The following is a 20127-nucleotide window of genomic DNA, read 5'->3' as shown; positions in this document are numbered from 1 at the left end:
TAAAGACAAATTGACAGGACCGAAGTCAGAGAGCTCACTCGTGGATTATGCATCGGAGATGAGGGAGAAATTAAATCGGGTGGTGAGTTAGCTAAGCAGCACCTGAAGAGGGCACAGCATAGAATGAAGGTGGCAGATAAAAATTCTGAAATTCGGACGTTTTCCCGTGGGGTTGACGTATTGTTATCAGTGATAGGAGATCCCTTCAAAACCTATCAAACTGAGAGAAAGTTAAATCTGGTAGAGATGCCAGATAGGATAAACTTGTATCAGATATGTCATGTGAATATGTTGAAGCCTTATTATAATTGAGACAGGGAAAGGGAGGAATGGGAGTGTTAGTTACTTGCCCTGCAGAGTGAGGAATCAAATCCAGTTGCGTTGGAGGCAGGTAATAAGCAGTTAAGAAAAAAAGGGGCTTAGAGTTGTGAATAGTTGTTGTTTAATGTTCACTTTTAGAGTTAAAGAATAAATTGATGGTATTTTCTTTAGAAAGTGGAATTTGGGAGTTCTCTGTCACTCATACTTTAACATATTACGCGGTGAGGTGAGTTTTTCTGGGTGTTTAATTAACAGAGGGGTTCACTGTCGTGTTGTAACGCTTGGGGGTTCCCATGCTCCAGACGACGGAAGAGGTTAAGAAGGACAGTCTATCGTGGTAACCTCAGCCTGTGTTGGAATTGAACTCTTGCAATTGGCATCACTCTGTATATCAAACCAACCGAACAGGCAACAAACCTCCATCTTGATGCAGCAGAACTCAATGAAATAAAGTGTTTTCAGGATTACTGAGAGTAAGAAAGCCTTACTTGGAGTTAAGAACAAGCTAGAGATGAGAGACACTTACAGCAGTAGCAGTCTCAGTGGAAAATGCAGCCTCTCAGAGTGCACGAGAAATCAATGGACCATTTTAGTCTTTTAATTGGTGTCCTATTAGCCTTTAGTTCTTTGCAAAAATTGTGTCTGAAGCTGGTGATCATAACATTGAAGGGGAGTATCCCTCAATGTTTAGTTTGAAAGTGCCAGATCATAGCTTGCAAGGTCATGTTATCCAGTTTAGTACCAGTTAAACATGCCCTGTTGGACATTTTTTGATGCAATTTGTTTCACCAGTCAGGGTAAAGTTTACAGCTTTGTTTAACTTGCACACCCATTCAGGATAAGCACAGTGCATTTCTGAAGGGCCTGAATGAACCACAGTGGATGCAGAAACCAAAAAACTGAAAAACCAATTATTTTTGAGCTTTTCGGATAGAGTATTCCTGGCCCAAATGCAAATTACTCCTTTGGAGGGTCAGCCTGGTTATGATGGGTTAACCGACCTTCTTATGAATTATATTAGATTAGATTACTTACAGTGTGGAAACAGGCCCTTCGAGTCCACACCGACCCGCCGAAGCGCAACCCACCCAGACCCATTCCCCTACCCCTAACACTACGGGCAATTTAACGTGGCCAATTCACCTAACCTGCACATTTTTGGACTGTGGGAGGAAACCGGAGCACCCGGAGGAAACCCACGCAGACACGGGGAGAATGTGCAAACTCGACACAGTCAGTCGCCTGAGGCGGGAATTGAACCAGGGTCTCTGGCACTGTGAGGCAGCAGTGCTAACCACTGTGCCACCGTGCCGCCCAGTCATAGAGTCATAGAGCCATGCAGCATGAAACAGGTCCATGCTGAACACGTTTCCCAAACTAAACTCGTTCCACTTGCCTGCGTTTGGCCCATATCCCTCTAAACCTTTCCTATCCATATACCAATCCAAATGTCTTTTAAGCGTTGTACCTGCATCTGCCAGTTCCTCTGGCAGCTCATTCCACATACGAACCACTCTCTGTGTGAAAAAGTTGTCTCTCAGGTCCCTTTTAAATCTTTCTCCTTTCACCTTAAAAATACGCCCGCTAGTTATAAACTCCTCCATTCTAGATGGGAAAAAACCTTTTCTATCCATCTTATCTATGCCCCTCATGATTTTATAAAGCTCAGTAAGGTTACAACTCAACTTCCTTCGCTCCAGTGAAAAAAGTCCCAGCCTATCTTTATAACTTAAAATATCCATGCCCGGTGGCAATTTCCTAGTAAATCTTTTCTGAACCCATTTAATTTATCCTTCCTACCAGAATTGTACACAGAACTCCAAAAGTGGCTTCAAAAACGTTCTGTACAATTCAACATGACGTCTCAACTCCTATACTCAATAGTCTGAGCAATGAAGGCAAGTATTCTCAATGCGTTTTTAACCACCCTGTTTACCTGTGACCAAATTTCAAAGAGCTATGTACCTGTGGGGGAGTTATTCCTGATGTTGTGACCAATGTTAATCTCTGAAGTAAACCAAATTGTCCGTTCGTCAGCACATTAAGATTTCTGGGTCTTTGTTTTGTGGAAGCGAGCAGGCCCCTTTCCTACAACAGTGACTACATTTCAAAAATCCTTTCTTAGCTGCAAAGTGCTTTCAGGTGATTGGGGAGCTGTGAAACGTGCTGCAAAGAGGGAGAAAGTGAAATTTCAGTTCTCAGAAGCCAAAATTGCTGGAGAAACTTGGCAGCATCGGTTGAGAGAGAAACGGAGTTAACATTTCACATCCCATGACTCTTCTTTGGAGACTTAATGAGTTTCTCTGCTTCTTTGTTTTTATTTCAAATCTCCTTCATCTCTTGTAGTTTGCTTCTATTTGAAATTTCACTCATTTGGTCATGATCTGTATGCTTGCAACAAATATTTCTGTACACAAACCTATTTAAATGTGTTCAAAGGTTGGCTTAATTTCTATCCTTCACTGTTTTGCTTTTAATGTGGAACACTTTGTAATGTTGATAATCTTTTTCCAAATGCAGCAAGTCCTTTTTTCATGCCATCAATCATTTCTTAACATCGCAATATAGCCACAAGCGAAACCTGATGGTAATATCTGTTTGTTTGGAGTGTGACACACTTTTTATTAACTTAAAAACACTGTCAACTTAACAGTAGATAGCTACATACCTTATCAATCACCTTTATTTCTTTCCTGCCCCAACATTCTCTTACATTTTATAATATCTTAGATTTACGCATTTCTGAAGGGACCATCCCAATGTATGCCTCTTGGAAACTACAGTTTAAATCCTTTTTAAACTTAATCAGCAATAAATAAAGTCATTTCTGATTTCAAAAAACATATGGCTTTACAATAAATAACATGACTGTTTAAGTGTCCTCTGCATTAGTTTTAATTACACACATTTCCAAGGGGCATTTTATCCGTTGTTTTGTCCGGAATCCAATTTATGATATAAACTTTAATTTCTGAAGCTACAAAGTTAGGAAATATCTGATTCCCGGATTTTCAGTTAGCATTAGGTTTAAATTAACCTGAAAGTAAACAAGTAAATATTTGACCTTTTTTTTTCGCAGGGCAAACATGAGCACAATTTACCAACTTAAATATTCATTGATCTTTGTGAGTTTTTCCATACAACCTAACCAGATGATTTGGAGAGGTTTATGCTAGTGAGGTGACCTGCAGACATGAGGAGAACCTCTTTGTTACTTGCCCTGTTGGCCTTTCTTCCTGCACTGTTCCACTGTAGCCCACTGTAAGTATTATGGATTCTTTCTGTTTCATAAATAACCAACCATATTAGAAAATGTTGCACATCGGACAGCTTCCTGATGTGATCCTGTAAATGAGATGTTTGCTGGCTGGGGTTTGAGTGAGAAGGGGAGGCGTTGGGATATTTTGTCATCTCTTAAATGTCCTTTATATCATAATTACCTTTTTTGATCAGTTTAAAGGATCCTACTGTTTCTCAAGATACCTTCATTTGCAGTACTGATTTGATCACCCTTTCAGTGAGCTGGTCACAGTACCAGCCCCTCAGAGGAGTGGATCATTGGAACTCCTTGTTACAGAGAGCTGTGGGGGTATGCAGAGTTCTTGTGCATATTTCAGGCTGAAAAAAGATCCCGGTTACAGGGAAATCACAGGAAAGTGTATGCGTCCAATCAATCCTATTGCATGATAGAGCATGCTTGAGGAGCCTGTAGGATTATTTCTTATACTCCGATGTTCGGTAGTCCATACAGTTTCTCTCTGAACTTGGTCATTCAATAACTATTCCCTCAGAATTCTGACATTATGCACATCACAGGCTCACCTTCCCGCTGACGGATATTTTCTGCATTGCTACAGGGAAGGTGCATCAATTTAGGGAAGTTACCAACAACATCCAAGGAAAAGTAGATATCTGTGATCACTTCTGCAGGTACAATCTGTTCCCAGAAAGGCTAAGCAATTTGTGTCACAGCTGTAGCAAAACATTAAGTGCCATGATTATGCCTCAACTTCAATGGAAAAACTTGAATAGCCACTTTCCAATTTCAGATCAGATTTAAGGCCTGTCTCCATCGCAGTTTAGAAATATTACGAGTTATGGGCGCAGTTTTGGAGTCATTCATTGCTTTACATTGACACTGTGCCTTGAACTGTCCTCCACCATTCTGTCTGGAACCAAGAGGGATTGTAACAAAAGATAGAAAATTACTGCTTCACTGCATCCAGGAGAGATCGGCCTCCTTCCTTACATACTCTTTCAGGGATTAGTGTTATCCTACCTGCCCTACTTGTTAAGTGTGCACAGAGCGGCAGCGTGGGAGGGGTCTTTTTGGAAGAAATTACTTCAGTACGGCCCAGTTACCGAGGCTTCCTGGGATCGTATGAACAAAGCAATAAGAGTAGGCCATTTGGCCCCTCCAACCTGCTCAGACATTCAATAAGTTGGTGGCTGATCTGATTTTAACCTCAACTCGGTATTCCCACATTTCCCCGACAATATTCCATCCCCTTGCTCAATAAGAATCTACCTGTCTCTACCTGCCAAAGCAAAACGTTAAAGATGCTGCATCCACTGCCTTTTGAGGCAGGGAATTCCAAAAGCTCACAACCTTCTGAGAGAAAATAAAACTATTTCCTCACCTCTGTTTTAAATGGGTGCCCCCTTATTGTTAAACTGCGACCCATAGTTCCAGATGCCTCTACACGAGGAAACACTCCTTCCACATCCACCCAGTCAAGTGCCCCCAGATCTTACAGAGGATACAGGTTTAGCCCACCTGGGCTTTCCTGCTGGAGAGGGTAATAGCAAATGCTGGGAAACTGTGGTGACAACTCCAGGTTATTTTTCCATTCAGAACTCTGCTTGCCTTTTTTTTGTGGAAGTCCGCAAGCAAGCCAATATTCGGAACTTGAAGGGTATTTTTTTATCTCCTAATAATTGTCTGACTGCCTCTTGTGTGTTTCTGGTAGCAGTCTCTCTGAGATTTTGCAGTCAACTAATGCTGGGTGGGCTGCATCTTGGGAGCGAGGGCCCTGCTGGGTCCAATTGTTTGCAATATATGAACCTCAATCTATTTCGCTAGAGATTGAGTGTAGGAGTTGGGATGTTGGGATGTTACAGTTGTATAAGTCATTTGTAAGGCCGCACTTGGAGTATTCTTTCCAGTTTTGGTCACCCTGTTATAGGAAAGACATAGGTAAACTGGAAGGAATGCAAAGAGGATTTGTGAGGGCGTTGGCAGGACCATTAGGCCTGGGTTATGGGGAGAGGTTGGCCAGGATAGGACGTTATTCCTTGGCATGTCAGAGAATGAGAGGTGACCTGACTGAGGCGTGAAAAATCATAAGGAGCATTGATAGGTTGAATGCAGATGGTCTTTTTTCCAGGGTTGGGGAAATGAAAACTAGGTTTAAGGTGAGAGGGGAAAGATTTAAGAAGGACCTGAGAGGTGACTTCTTCACGCAGAGAGTGGTGCATATTTGGAAGGGGCTGCCAAAGAAAGTGGTTGAGGTAGGTACAATAGCAACATTTAATGGATAGGTACATGGATGGGAAGGTTTAGAGGGGTATGAACCAAATGCGGACAATTGGAACTAGCTGGATGGGCATCGTGGTCAGCATGGACCAGTTTGGGTCGAAGGGCCTGTTTCCATGCTGTATTACTCTGTGACTCCAGGTCCCAGCCGTGATTGAATGATAGGCTGCATTCATGAGTCACTGAGACATCGTTGCTGTGGATACAAATCCTGACATTCCAAATTGGTGTGAAAGGAAAGCAGTGAAATAATGAGCAGGTTCTTTGTCCTGAACTCAGAAGAGGACACCACCTGCTCATCCTGGACTGATCAGGATTGTTCCTGGTTCTGAGTCTGAATTGGATCCTGTTCAACTTTTCAAAACCAGTCGACGCTTCGAGCATAAGCTCTTCATCAGGAATGTTGAGAGGGATATGGACCAAATGTGGGCAACTGGAACTTCAGACATTCCGGATGAAGAGCTTGTGCCAAAATGTCAATTCTCCTGCTCCTCGGATGCTGCCTGACCGGCTGTGATTTTCTGGCACCACACTTTTGACTCTGATCTCCAGCATCTGCAGTCCTCACTTTTTCCACAGACATTGGGTTGAGTTAGGGTGTGAAGGGTTTGGAAAACAGTCCGGTGAATGATGTTGAGATATAGTCACCCATGTACTGAATCACAGTGGGCTTGGACTCTTACCCTCTGCAGATCCCAAACACCTGATTAGCTTTGGGAGCTTCAAGAGTGAAGCCTTTCAGCTGAGAGGGAGAGGATCCTGTTATTGGAGCTTAGAAGTGATGGTGCAAAACATTGAATAAATCATCCAGATTGCTGTTACAGTTCATAACAATGTTCCATTTTTACACTGAAATAAAACAACGTGCTTTGTACGTTGGAAATCTGAAACAAACACAGAAATTGCTAGAGAAACTCAGCAGGTCTGACAGCATGTAGAGAGAGAAACTAAGTTAATGTTTGGAGTCTGGCCTGACTTCTGCAGAGGAAGGAACTCTGAGAAAGAGCTATCCCAGATTGGAAAGGTTAACTCTGTTTCTCTCTCCACGGATGCTGCCAGACCTGCTGAGGTTCTCCAGCAATTCCTGTTTCTGGTCCATTCATTGCGAATTGATTTACTTCAATCAATGGAGGTAAAGGCGATTTCTGCTCTGTAATGGTCAGAGGACCAATTAGTTTTGGGTTTTGCTCAATATAACTGCAGTTGAGGAAATGGTAATTTCTTTATTTATTCTGACAGATTCGTACTGACTGCCCCAAATCTTCTGCGAGTCGGAAATGAAGAAAATGTAGTTGTGGAAGGCTACCACAGCAGCCAAGACTTAAATGTTGAAATTCGTTTATCATTTTTCACTAAAAGTTACATAATTTTTAGAACTGAAAGCCGATTATCATCAACTAATAATTACCTGATTTCAGTACCAGTTCAGGTAGGTCAACTGAAAGCATTAAAACTTCAAAGCAAACCTGTAAATTGCTGTAAAAACTCTGCAGGTCAGGCAATATCCATGGAGAGAAAGCTGTATTGATATTTTGGGTTCAGTGATCCTTCTTCAGAATGGAAATGTTTAAATCATTTTGTTCAGTTATCTTGTAGTTTCACAAGGTAACAGTCTTTATTTAGAATACCTTAATAAACACAGGTCTGGGTCAACATAATGATCTCCTCTGGGGATCTCCCCTCCACAGCCTTCATTCTCATCGTCCTTCAGTTCAGATTAACCCATTCTACCTCCTTCCTAAAATCCATAGCCAAGACTGTCTGCTTTGTTCCAGCCTGCTCCAACTCCATCGAAATTACTTCTTCACATCTTGAATCAATCATTGTTCTCCTCTTAGACAATATCACTTTCCCTAAGTCAGTGACTCTTCCAATGCCCCCAGTTCCCAGATTTCTGGCCCTAATCACCTCCTTTGAACAATAGACTTTCAATTTCTCTCCACCTCCATCTTCCAATAAGGTAGTGTCAGAACTTGCTGCTTCTTCCTCGAATGGACACCCAATCCATCTCCTTTCACCTGTTTGAACTTGTTCTCACTCTGAGCATCTTAGTGTTTTAGAGTCATGCACCACAGAAACAGACCCTTCACTCCAAATACGAGGAGCAGGAGAATCGACGTTTCGGGCATAAGCCCTTCTTCAGGAAGCCCTTCTTCTCCTGCTCCTTGGATGCTGCGCTTTTCCAGCAACACATTTTTCAGCTCTGATCTCCAGCATCTGCAGTCCTCACTCTCTCCTCCTTCACTCCAAATAGTCCACGCTCACAGTGTTCCCAAACTGAACTAGTCCCACTTGCCTGCATTTGGCCCATATCCTTCCAAATGTTTCTATTCGTATCCTGTCCAAATGTCTTGTGAAGGTTCTAGCTATAAAATTTCCTCTGGCATGAACTACTCTCTGTGTAAAAAAGTTGCCTCTGATGTCCTTTTTAAAACCTTCTCCTCTCACGTTAAAAATATATCCTCTAGTTTTGAACTTCCACACACTCAAGAAAAGACCCTTATTTTTCAACTTATCTTGGAACCTCGTGATTTTATAAACCTCCATAAAGATGCCCTGTCAACCTCCTCCACTCCAGTAAAATAAGTTCGAGCCTTATCAGTCTCTTCTTATAACTCAAGCCCTCCAGTCCTGTAGCATCCTGGTAAATCTTTTTCTGAGCCCTCTCCAATTTAATAATATCCTTCCTATAGCAGGCCCACCAGAACTGCACACAGTACTCCAGAAGAGGCCTCACCAACATCCTGTACAACCTCACCATGACATCCCAACTCCTACACTCAATAGTCTGAGCAATGAAGGCAAGCGTGCTAAATGCCTTCTTTATGACCCTTTCCTGAATAAAGACACAACATTAGCCACCTTCCAGTCCCCTGGCACTTCACCCCCGTGGTTATATATACATATATTTCTGATAGGGGCCTTGTAATTTCTTCCCTAACTTCCTACAATATCTTCCCCAACTTATCCTTCAACATGGCTCACCTGCTCCAAATGAAAGTTGTTGCTATGGATACTCACGTAGGTCCCAGTCATGCCCATCTTTTTGTGGGAGATGTGAAATGCCATTATTCTAGTGCTAGTCAGGCCGTGTCCTCCAGCTCTTCTGTGGTACGTTGGTGACTTTCAATGTTGCCTCCTGCGCTCTCATGAATTGGAAATCTTCAGTGATTTCTGTTTCGAATTTCTACCTTCTCTCATCCTCACCTGGAGACCCTTCCTTTTCCGTCCTGAATTTCTCTGTGCCCATTTCTGGATGTAAACAATGAAACTTTGGTGCGCGCACACACACACACACACACACACACACACACACATACACATAGACACACACACCCACACACACATAGACACGCATACACACACACATAGACACGCATACACACACAGACACACATACATACACACATGCACACACACATAGACACAAATGCACTCACACAGATACACATGCACACACAGAAACAGATATACTAAACACCACACACATGATACGCACACAAAAAAAGACACACAAGACACATCAAACACACTCAACACATGCACAAAAAACACACAAACATACAACACACACCATACGCATATACACGTAACACACACTAAACATACACACACAGGCACACAACATATACCACATGCACAAAACCACCCCCTGCACATTTATTGTGAAATAACTACATTTTATTCAATTATTATTTCTCTCTATGTTTCCTTTCTAGATACCTAGGGAAAAAATTAGACAAGAATCTGTCTTGCCCCAGTATGTGCTGTTGGAAGCACAATCATCAGTATTTCACTTGGAGCGAGTCATCCTTATTTCATATCAATTAGGACACATATTTATCCAGACTGATAAACCAATCTACACACCAACTCACACTGGTAATTACGTCTTGACATCTCTCAAATGCATGAATGAAGTATGAATGAGTGGGTGTGAGAAATGGGGTAAGGAGGTGACAGCAAGTTGAGGGATGTTGGAAATGGAGGATAGAACTCTTGCCATTTCAGGGATAAAAATGTCTGCATTAAAACCACTGAAGACAAATATTTAGACACCTCTTTACAGAAACAGTTGCAGAAATTTGGAATTTACTTTCTCAAATAGCAACTGATGTTGAATAATTTGTTAAATTTAAAACTGAGATTGGTAGAGTTTTGTTCACCGAATGCTAATAAACACTAAAATATAAGAGGTAAGGTCAGGAGTAGGTCACATTGCTTCTCAAGCTCATTACATTATTCCAACAATCGTAGCTGATATTGTGCCTTACCTCCTACTGTCTAACCTGCCCCACATCCATTGGTTCACCTCAAGATAAAAAAAATCTACTTTAACATGTTCAGTGATGGCACATCAACAATTGTCTGTATTATGGGTTAAGGCAGGTATAAGGAGTTAGGTCACAGGTCAGCTGTGATCCCCTTCAACATTGAAACAGGCTGGAGAGCCTAAATGACCTCTTCCTCCTCCAAACATACAGCCAAATCCTCATCATTATCTCATCAGCATAAGGCAGGCCAACTTCAGAACAGTGATCTCTTTTACAGCAGTGTTGTGTTTCTTTCCATTAGGTTATCTGAGTTAGACTGGGCACTGAATTTACCCAGAGGTCGGCAGAGTGTCAATGTTGTGGAGGGTTGCTCTCAATGAGCTCTAGCACGTGATCTTCATGATGTAAGCATTGGGCCTCCACCATGAGGCGCTCACGCAGTGTTACACTGGAAGTACTTGTCACTGTCAGAACCTTCTAGCAATCCCACCCGCTGGCAGCACCACATTTAAAGGCCAGCATTGTGCCAGGTTACTTGGTGCCAGCTGCAAACTGCCCTTCCTTTTTGTGGCATCCGGTTTACTGACAGTGACTTGGAGACAGAACAGCGTAAGGTGGAGGTCCTGGTGAGTGGGGCTGTGCACAGGAGCACCAGCCTATTTCCTCGGGATGGCCAGAGGAGACCACGGCACCAGACCCAGTCAACCTGGTCTGAAGGTGCCACTCAGATCAGTCTGGTATCCGTGGCCTGGGAACAGCAATGAAGGGAGAGGATTTGTGATCTTCTGCACTCTGCCATCTAGAACTAGAGGGCACAAGTTTGGGGTGAGAGGGGAAAGATATAAAATTGAGCTAAGAGGCAACTTTTTCACACAGAGGGTGGTGCGTGTATGGAATGAGCTGCCAGAGGAAATGGTGGCGGCTGGTACAATGGCAGCATTTAAAAGGCATCTGGATGGTTTTATGAATAGGAAGGGTTTAGAGGGATATGGGCTAAATGCTGCCAAATGGGATGAGATTAGGTTGGGATATCTGGTCGGCATGGACGAGTTTGACCGAAGGGTCTGTTCCGTGCTGTACCTCTCTATGACTCTATCCCTGTTACTGCATTTACCTCCCACGGAGGATCATGCTCTGCCACTGACACTATTGGTTGCAGCGTCCTCCCTCACTCACACTAACTCCCTCCCCCCACCCCCCACCCCACAATCAGGTCTATTGAAGGAGGTTCCCCATGAGTCTCGCCTGCATTGCTGCTGCACTGCAGGATGCAGAGGTTACTGCTCTGTCTGAACACAGGACGTTCTTAACTCAACACAATGCTGCAGCTCTCAGGGACTCCCATCACCCAGCCTCAGTACATCCTCCATTTGTCCAAAATTTCAAGGAATAAGCATTATCCTTTATCTGGAAGGTACTGGGTCAAGCACCCCCAGTAACGTGGGGAGGAGACTTCTACTGATCCTCATCAGTACAGATGGGAGAATTTGTTGCATTTCCAATAGGCTGGACGTTATTCCCTGTGGACAGATTGCAGTGTCTCTGCGCTTGTCACATCTCCATGGAGACTGAGTGACTGCCGCTCTCTCATATCCTCACCCCACCCCGTAGTCTCTCCCCGCTTCAAGCCCCACATTAGGAGGTGGCTGCCTGGTCCCGGGCTCCCAGACGCATCCATTCCTTATCCAGTCGTGTGGAATGTGGAAGCACATCGTTCAGCTCATCGAATTCTGTAGATTCTCTGACAAATACCCCAACCAAACCCATCCCCGACCCCATTCCCATGGCTAACCACCAATCCCTGGATGTTGTGGGGAAATTTGGCACAGCCACTCTCTACCCTAACCTGCACATCTGTGGAGTGTGAGTGGAAACCGGAGGACACCTAATGCAGGTACAGTGAGAATGAGCAAACACAACAGCTGAGAATGATATTGAAGCCAGGTCCTGGATCTGTGAGGCAGCAATGCTAACCACTGTCCCACCGTGTTAGTGCAGCAGAGGCGTTTATACCCTTTGGGAAAGGTTCCAGTGAGTCTGTGAGGACAAGATGAGAAACAGGGCAGGTCTTCAGTAATGTGAACGTTCAGGAGTTACAGTCACACAAATAAAAATCCTCCAAAAATGGGGACACTGACAGGGAGGCCAGTGGGATGCCTGTATATGGACGGAACAAATCATCATAATATTTATTCTTTCACAACACTGTTATTAACGAAGAAAACCTGCATTTCAGTTCATTGTGAAAACATACGATGTAAATTAATTGTTATTCCCTTTTTCTCTAGTTAATTACCGTTTGCTTACTGTGGACAATGAAATGAAACCTACAAGAACAGGCACCCTGGTTGATTTTGTGGTGATGTATATTATCATGTGTAATAACAAATCTAAATCTGTTTGGCTCACGCCTCACACAGTGAGATTTGGAGTTCCTCGATATCTCGGTTTGTGAAGTTGTGGCTGAACCAGATAGGTGTCTGCTCAAACCTCTGGAGAGAGCAGGGTGACCTTATCCCAAATAGGATTGCAGCTGGGCAGTGTGGTGGCTCAGTGGTTAGCACTGCTGCCTCACGGCTCCAGGGCCCTGGGACAGCCTCAGGTGACTGTCTGTGTGGAGTTTGCACATTCTCCCTGTGTCTGACTGGACTTTCTCTGGGTGCTCTCGTTTCCTCCCACAGTCCAAAGGTGTGCAGGTTCAGGTGAATTGGCCATGGTAAGATTGCCCATAGTGTTCAGCGATGTGTAGGTTAGGTGCGCTAGTAAATGTACAGTAAGAAGGTAGGGAAATGGGTCTGGGTGGGCTACTCTTTGGAGGGTCGGTGTGGATTTGTTGGGCCAAATGGCCTGTTTCCACACTCTAGGGATTCTATTATAGTAACAACATGCATTTATGTTGTACCTAAAATGAAACGTGCGTAAAATCCAACTGAGCAAGTATTCAGGATGAAAACAGTAAGTGGTGGAAATACTGAGCAAGTCTGGCAGCATCTTTGGAAAAGAGAGGGACAGAGTTAACACTTCCAGTCCAATATATGTTCTGAAGAGTCAAAACATTGTCTCTGTTTCTCCCACCATAATGCTGCCAGGAGTATTTGCAGCACAAAAGCAGACATTGCTGGAGGATTTGTGGTAACTGCTACAGTGACAGACAATGGTATGGAAGCCTGTGGATGCAGATTGACTGGTCCAATGGATTTATCGATCCACGTGAAGCACAAGGATTGCACTGTTCATAATTCTGGTCTTGTTGAACCACAGGAAGGAAGGATTAGCTTTCTTTGTCACTGCTTAAGACAATATTGCAAATGAAACTTTAAAGATTGTACCTGTGAATTCCCACAAAACGGTGAGTGGAAGGAAAGCTCCTTCTTCGGCACCTGAAACTTACATTCGGATGAACTGGTATCCCATGGGTATCACTGTTAGTTGACCATACAGCCGAGTGTTAGAATTGCATTCTGTGTCTTAAAGAAACAAATATGTCGGTGAAGTGTTTGGATGTGTACTCTGGTAGACTGTTTAAAGAAAGCAGTTGGCTGCCATAGCCATTAATTATTTCTTCTAGTCAAGACAGAAAACGTTTTTCACTACAAATCTTTCATTCAGAATCCACAAGGTGTTATTGTGCAGAGGACTCAAGCAACAGGCAGAACTTCTGGCATAATCGGACTCACCTTTCCAATTCCTAAGATTGCAAAGTAAGTGTAAAAGGTGCAGATGGGAGCTTGGTAAAATAAACATTTTTGTTAATTCACTCATCAGGTGTGAGTATTTGCCCAATTCTATTTGCCCTGGAGAAGGTGGCAGTGAGTTGCAAACTATTTGGTGTAGGGAGTTCCAGGATTTTGACCCAGTGACACTGAAGGAACGGCGATATATTTCCAGGTCAGGATGGTGAGAGGGCTTGGAGGAGAGCTTATATGTGGAGGTATTGCCATGTATACACACCAACGTAGTGACCATAATCAGTAAATAAGGAACACAGAAATTCTGACTGTGATAAAATTTTACTGACATACTGGACATCATCTGTTCAGAATTGAACGTACTATCAAAAAACATTGTCTTCAATTTTGATTTTTCTGAAATTATCAAGAAGGGAGATGAGCTCAGGAACTGACTTATGACAACCAATCCAAGAAAAAGTCTCTGAGGGAGCAGGTGTGAGAGTGATGGGAGAATATCAATGTGAACGTGAAGGAGCAATGAGTGGCGATAAATCTGAGTCTGAGTGAGCAGGAGTGAGTAAATGTAAATAGAAGTCCCCATGTTCATGTTTGGTGGTCTCCCTGTTTCATTTCTCTTTGATTCTGTAATAGTTTGATGCAACTGAGTTGCTTTCTGAACTATTTCAGAGATTAGGGGAAGGATCAACCCCATTTCCAACATGGTTTGGAGTCATATGTTGGCCAGATAGATAAGGATGTCAATAGATTTCTTTGCCTAAAGTATAGTTGTGAACCAAGTGGGTTTTTATAGCAATCATTTTCTGATCACCCTGACTGAGACCCCCATTCAAAATTCATCAATTGCATTTAAATGTCGCCAGCTGTTGTGGTGGGATTTGAGCATTAGCTCGAAGCACCGGAACTCAGTGACATTGCCACAGTACGCTGACCTTGACTGGGCACTCCAGAGCTTTTATTGTTGCAGAGAAATATCTAGGACTGTTGGATACAGAAGAGGGAAATATTGAAATGTTAATGATACCAAACTTAGTGGTGTGACTGACAGTGAAATACAATGAAATGCCTGTGACAGGACCTAGGCCAGCAGAATATGGGGACAAGTTTCAGATGGGATTTAACACAGAAAAGTGTGAGGTGGTGTATTTGGTAGAAGGATTAAGGTGACAGGATGTAGGTGGAAAGAACAATGAAAGAACAAAATGAATGTAGGAACTGAGGAGTTGAATTGAATTGGATTTATTGTCACGTGTACCGAGGCACAGTGAAAAGCTATGTCTTGGGAGCAATACAGTCGGATCACAGAGTTAAGTAGCATAGATAAACAAATAATAGGTAAACAGCGGCAAAAACAAAATCACAGGTACAGGCGAATGCTCAGAGTTTGTGAGTCCATTCAGTATCCTAACAACAGTAGGGTAGAAACTGTTTTGAAACTGGCTGGTGTGTGTATTCAGGCTTCTGTACCTTCTCCCCGATGGTAGAGGTTGTAGAAAAGCATTACCAGGGTGGGATGGATCTTTGAGAATGCTGGCGGCCTTTCCTTGACAGCGGGGCCTGGTAGATGGATTCTATAGATGGGAGTTTGGCCTTTGTGATTGTCTGGGCCGAGTCCACCACTTTCTGTAACCATCCCCGATCTTCAATGATACAGTCGCCATACCAGGTTGTGATACATCCAGACAGAACGCTCTTGATGACGCACCTATAAAAGTTGGCAAGGGTATTCGCCATCATGCCAAATTTTCTCAGATGCCTGAGGAAGAAGAGACATTGTTGAGCCTTTGTAACCAGTGCCTCCACATGAAGAGTCCATGTTGTTGATGACCACTCCCAGGAGCTTGACACTCTCCACTTGTACCATCTCTGTGCTGTTAATGTGTAGGGGGGGCATGAGTAACATCCTGCTGAAAATCAATAATGAGTTCCTTGAGAGCTAGGTTTTTCTCAGTGCACCATTTTTCCAGGTCTTCCCATCTGTAGTCTGTCTCGTCGCCATCTGAGGGGTAAATATAGATTGACCTGTTGAATGTGGCAGGACACACTGAGAGAATGGTTAGCAAAGTGCATGGGATATTGACCTTCAAAAATGAAGGCATTGAGAACTTGGACCCTGGTTTGATTCCAGCCTTAGGTGATTGTCTATTTGAAGTTTACACCTTCTCCCGTGTCTGCATGTGTTTCTGCTAGGTGTTCCAGTTTCCTCCCACAGTCTAAAGATGTGAATGTTAGATGGATTGGCCTTGCTAAATTGCCCCATAGTGTCAAGGAATGTACAGGTTCGGTGGGTTACTCATGGTAAATGTGGGATGATGGGGATAGGATGGGGGGTGGTGGCTCAGTGCAGTTTCAATGGACCAAATGATCTCTTCCTTCACTGTAGAGATTCTGTGATTCAAGCCTGCTGTGTCATTCATTATAATCATGGTTGATAATTGCTTAACTGATATAATTTCCAGTATTGGAATGTGGAAGATTGTTGTGAGCTACTCAGAGGCCAGCCACGTAAACTACACAACTGAATTTGAAGTTAAGGAATATGGTGAGTAAATTGGTCTATTATTTAATGTACTGGTCTATTATTTCTCTGTTCTGGCTGGTTTAAATCAAAACATTGCTAGGCATTGATTTGAACAAACCTAGAATAAGATTGCAGTTGGAAAACCTAACCTATCCATTTTGGCTGTGTTTGTGCAAAACTTAGTGCAGAGTATTTCAGTGTATGATGCTGAGTCAATTTGCAATGATTTTAGGTTAAAATCAAGACCTTGGCTGAAAGTATTTGGATACTTCCCTCAATGATGATGTTCACAGTTCAGGTTTATTGAATTGGCTCCCTCCGGCTAAGTTTGGTGACTGGGAGACATCGACTTTGATAAGAAGGTGGTATTTGGAAAGGATACCAGCCATTCCCGTGTCCCCGCTTGATGTAGACTCTGTCTGGAAGGCCTATGGTTAGTCTCCCACGAGTCAAAAAGCCTGAAATAATGTTTGTGTAAGGTTGTCATTTCTCAGCAGCAGAGGCAGAGGCCCCCCCCTTACCCCACCCCCACCCCCACCCCAAGCATCATGGAGGGCATGATAAACAAATGTGGCAGGTTTGCTGATGGTTTCCCAGGGCAGTCTCCCATTCGAAGGTGCTCAGTGCCTAATTGAGAGCCAGTATCAAAAGGATGGATGTCCACAGACAGCCATACTCTGCTCTTTCTGATGACCCTCATCTTCCTGCTCCCACAGCTTCAGCCCTGCCATTCTAACCCCCTGCCAACACACATCCATGCCCAGCACATGATAATGATTGGGCAATGACTGCCATACCAGCAGCGGCCACTGCCCTCCCAGTGGCACTGCTGCTCGATATCACTGCTACCTCCAGTCAAACTCTCTCAGCAGGTGAAACTTCTGCCCCTAGGGTCCTTGAACCTGGAGAAGTCCCTCTGCTGTCAAACTACGTACCGAGACAAACTACGTACTGGTTGCTTCCATTAAATCCAGCCCATAGTGTCAGGTCAATAACAAGAGTCATAGTTTAAAAATAAGGGGGTTCTTCCACCAAATAATCCCGAATCTTCTATCAGAAATCTTCATGTACTCTGCTGTTTACATTGTTAGTCCAAAACTCTTCCAATATAAACTAATTCCCATTCACCATATCGGCCAGACTCTTTATTAAAAGAAATCACTTTCTGGCAAATTAAATAATTACAAGTTGATTACGGGTGGCACGGTGGCACAGTGGTTAGCACTGTTGCCTTACAGTGCCAGAGACCTGGGTTCAATTCCTACCTCAGGCAACTGTCTGTGTGGAGTTTGCACATTCTCCCCGTGTCTGCGTGGGTTTGCTCCGGTTTCCTCCCACAGTCCAAAAATGTGTAAGTTAAGTGAATTGGTTATGCTAAATTGCCTGTAGTGTTAGGTGAAGGGGTAAATGTAGGGGAATGGGTCTGGGTGGGTTGCTCTTTGGAGGGTCGGTGTAGACTTGTTGGTCTGAAGGGCCTGTTTCCACACTGTAAGTAATCTAAGATTATGAAACCCCTTCAGACAAGCAGTTCAAACCCATATGCCACTAGTTTAACCAGCAGGTTCTAAATTAAGTGACATTAATAAATATAGTTCATTTATATAACGAATCACATATAATATTTATAAATCAAGATGGTGAGATGGCTTTTATATGACCTTACATATGGAGGTGTTGCCATGCATCTACATACCCACATAGTGACCATAATCAGTAAACAAGGAGCACACAAATTCTGACTGTTATAAAATTTTGCTGGGTATCATCTGTTCAAAATTGACATGCCATGTCTGAAGTTATGAGAGCATGAGAATCAGTTAGTAATTGTAATATTTTAAATGTTGTTTTGACTTGGCTTGTTTTGATAGTGTTACCAAGTTTTGAAGTTGCCCTGGAGTCAAATAAAAAGTTTTTTTATGTTGACGATACGAAATTGGATGTTTCAATCATTGCAAGGTTAGTATTCTCCCTTCAGAGACCAGCTTTCCTGCAAGCTTGCTCCAATGACCATTTTAACAGTTCTATTTTCTCATTTTTAGATTCACTTATGGAAAGCCTGTTGAGGGTCGTGCATTTGTTATGTTTGGAATAATGAAGGATGGTGAAAGGATAGGCATTCCATCATCACTTCAATCAGTCGCTGTAAGTGAAAAAGCAAAAGGTTACTGGAATATTACAAATGTGGGATTTACCCAACTAATCACATTGTCAAATAAAAGACCTCAGGGGTTTGAAGAATTAACTAAGTGGGTAACCACTTCATGAGGAAACATTGCAATGGTAAAGGATACTTATATTGAAGGACTACTGACAATCCCTGGGTTGTGAACAGGTTCCGTTCTTTAGTCCATTCACAAGTCAGTTTGTATGTGCAGGACAGTGTAGAATAATCATTCATAAATACGAGAAGTGCTTGCTTGTACGAAGGGGCATAACTACAAATTGAGGGGTGATAGATTTAAGGCAGATGTCAGAGGCAGGTTCTTTACACAGAGAGTGGTAAGGGCGTGGAATGCCTGCTATTGTAGTCAACTCAGCCACATTAGGGAAATTTAAGTAATCCTTAGATAAGCACATGGATGATTTTGGGATAGTGTAGGGGGACGAATTGAGAATAGTTCACATGTCGGCGCAACATCGAGGGCCAAAGGGCCTGTTCTGCGCTGTATTGTTCTATGTTCTAAGTCGAATCTTTAAAATTACACCCCTACGTGCGACCACAATGGTAAGTGTGAACGTTTGTAAGTCAGACATTTGTGAATTGGGGACCCTTTGTATAGGATTTAAAACCAGGGTAAAAAGTCAATCACACTGTGCAATGCTTTCAGACTCTAAATATCCTGGACCGAGTGTGGAGTGAACTTCTCAACAGGTCCACTGGGCACACATCAGAGCATTAGAAAGCTATTGAATAATGTATTTGATAAGGTTCTGCACTAATTGTTGGGCTCTTTCCTGATCTAAAGTATTTAATATCAGATTACAGATGGCCGAGGAGCTGCTTCCCTGACGAGTGAAGATTTGAGTGCCAGTTTTCCCAACATTTATGAACTTGTGGGATACTCAATCTATATTGCTGTTAGTGTCATAACACATTCAGGTATGTAGGCTTCATGCAGCTTACTACGGTTCTTGTAGATGCGATGAAGATATCGAAGCATGATTGAGTTGTTAATCTCTCTGCTAATGTATACATCATTCCATATACATCTGTCATAACTTTGTAAGAGCCGAACAAACAGGAGCTGGCATGGGTCTTAATCCTTGTAATTAAGCCCGCCATTCAATCCCCTCGTGATTGACCTACCTCAGCTGAATTCCCTCTTCACGTTCATCTGATCTCTTTCATAGAATCCCTAGTGTGGAAACAGGCCATTTGGTCCAACAAGTCCACACCAACCCTCCGAAGAGTAACCCACCCAGACTCATTCCCCTAAATTTACCTCTGTCTAATGCACCTAACCTACACATCCCTGACACTATTTCCAATTCACCAGACCTACACATCTTTGGATTGTGGGAGGAAACCCAAGCAGACAGTTGTCTGAGGCTGGAATCGAACGTGGGTCCCTGGCGCTGTGAGGCAGCAGCACTAACCACTGAGCCACCATGGATATAGAAACTGCTGATTGCACTGGAGCAATTTCAAAAACTCTTACCTTTGGAAATGAAAAAAATTAACTTCATTTCAATTCTAAGTGGCAAAGCTATTATTCTGTGACTTATTGTTCAGGTGTAATTACTAAATCTGAAGTAAAAAGATAGACTCTGGTTCTTGCATTCCTG

General features: G+C 43.0%; 1 protein-coding gene across 1 annotated transcript in view; it reads left to right on the top strand.

Moving 5' to 3' along the window:
- The first annotated feature begins 3437 nt into the window (after positions 1-3437).
- Positions 3438-20127, top strand: part of LOC122552262 (complement C3-like) — a 124903-nt gene continuing 108213 nt past the window's right edge. Inside the window, exons 1-9 of the mRNA XM_043694949.2 lie at positions 3438-3582; positions 7097-7286; positions 9577-9739; positions 12420-12490; positions 13741-13832; positions 16280-16362; positions 18210-18297; positions 18381-18483; positions 19321-19441. Of these exons, the coding sequence (XP_043550884.2) occupies positions 3515-3582; positions 7097-7286; positions 9577-9739; positions 12420-12490; positions 13741-13832; positions 16280-16362; positions 18210-18297; positions 18381-18483; positions 19321-19441 (979 nt within the window). The 5' untranslated portion in view covers positions 3438-3514. The remainder of the gene's footprint in view (positions 3583-7096; positions 7287-9576; positions 9740-12419; positions 12491-13740; positions 13833-16279; positions 16363-18209; positions 18298-18380; positions 18484-19320; positions 19442-20127) is intronic.

This window comes from Chiloscyllium plagiosum, unplaced genomic scaffold (assembly GCF_037043375.1).
Source record: "Chiloscyllium plagiosum isolate Xiang-an unplaced genomic scaffold, Cpla_swu_hap1 HiC_scaffold_45, whole genome shotgun sequence".
NCBI classification, from domain to species: Eukaryota; Metazoa; Chordata; class Chondrichthyes; order Orectolobiformes; family Hemiscylliidae; genus Chiloscyllium; species Chiloscyllium plagiosum.
This window is presented reverse-complemented; position numbering and strand designations above follow the sequence as displayed.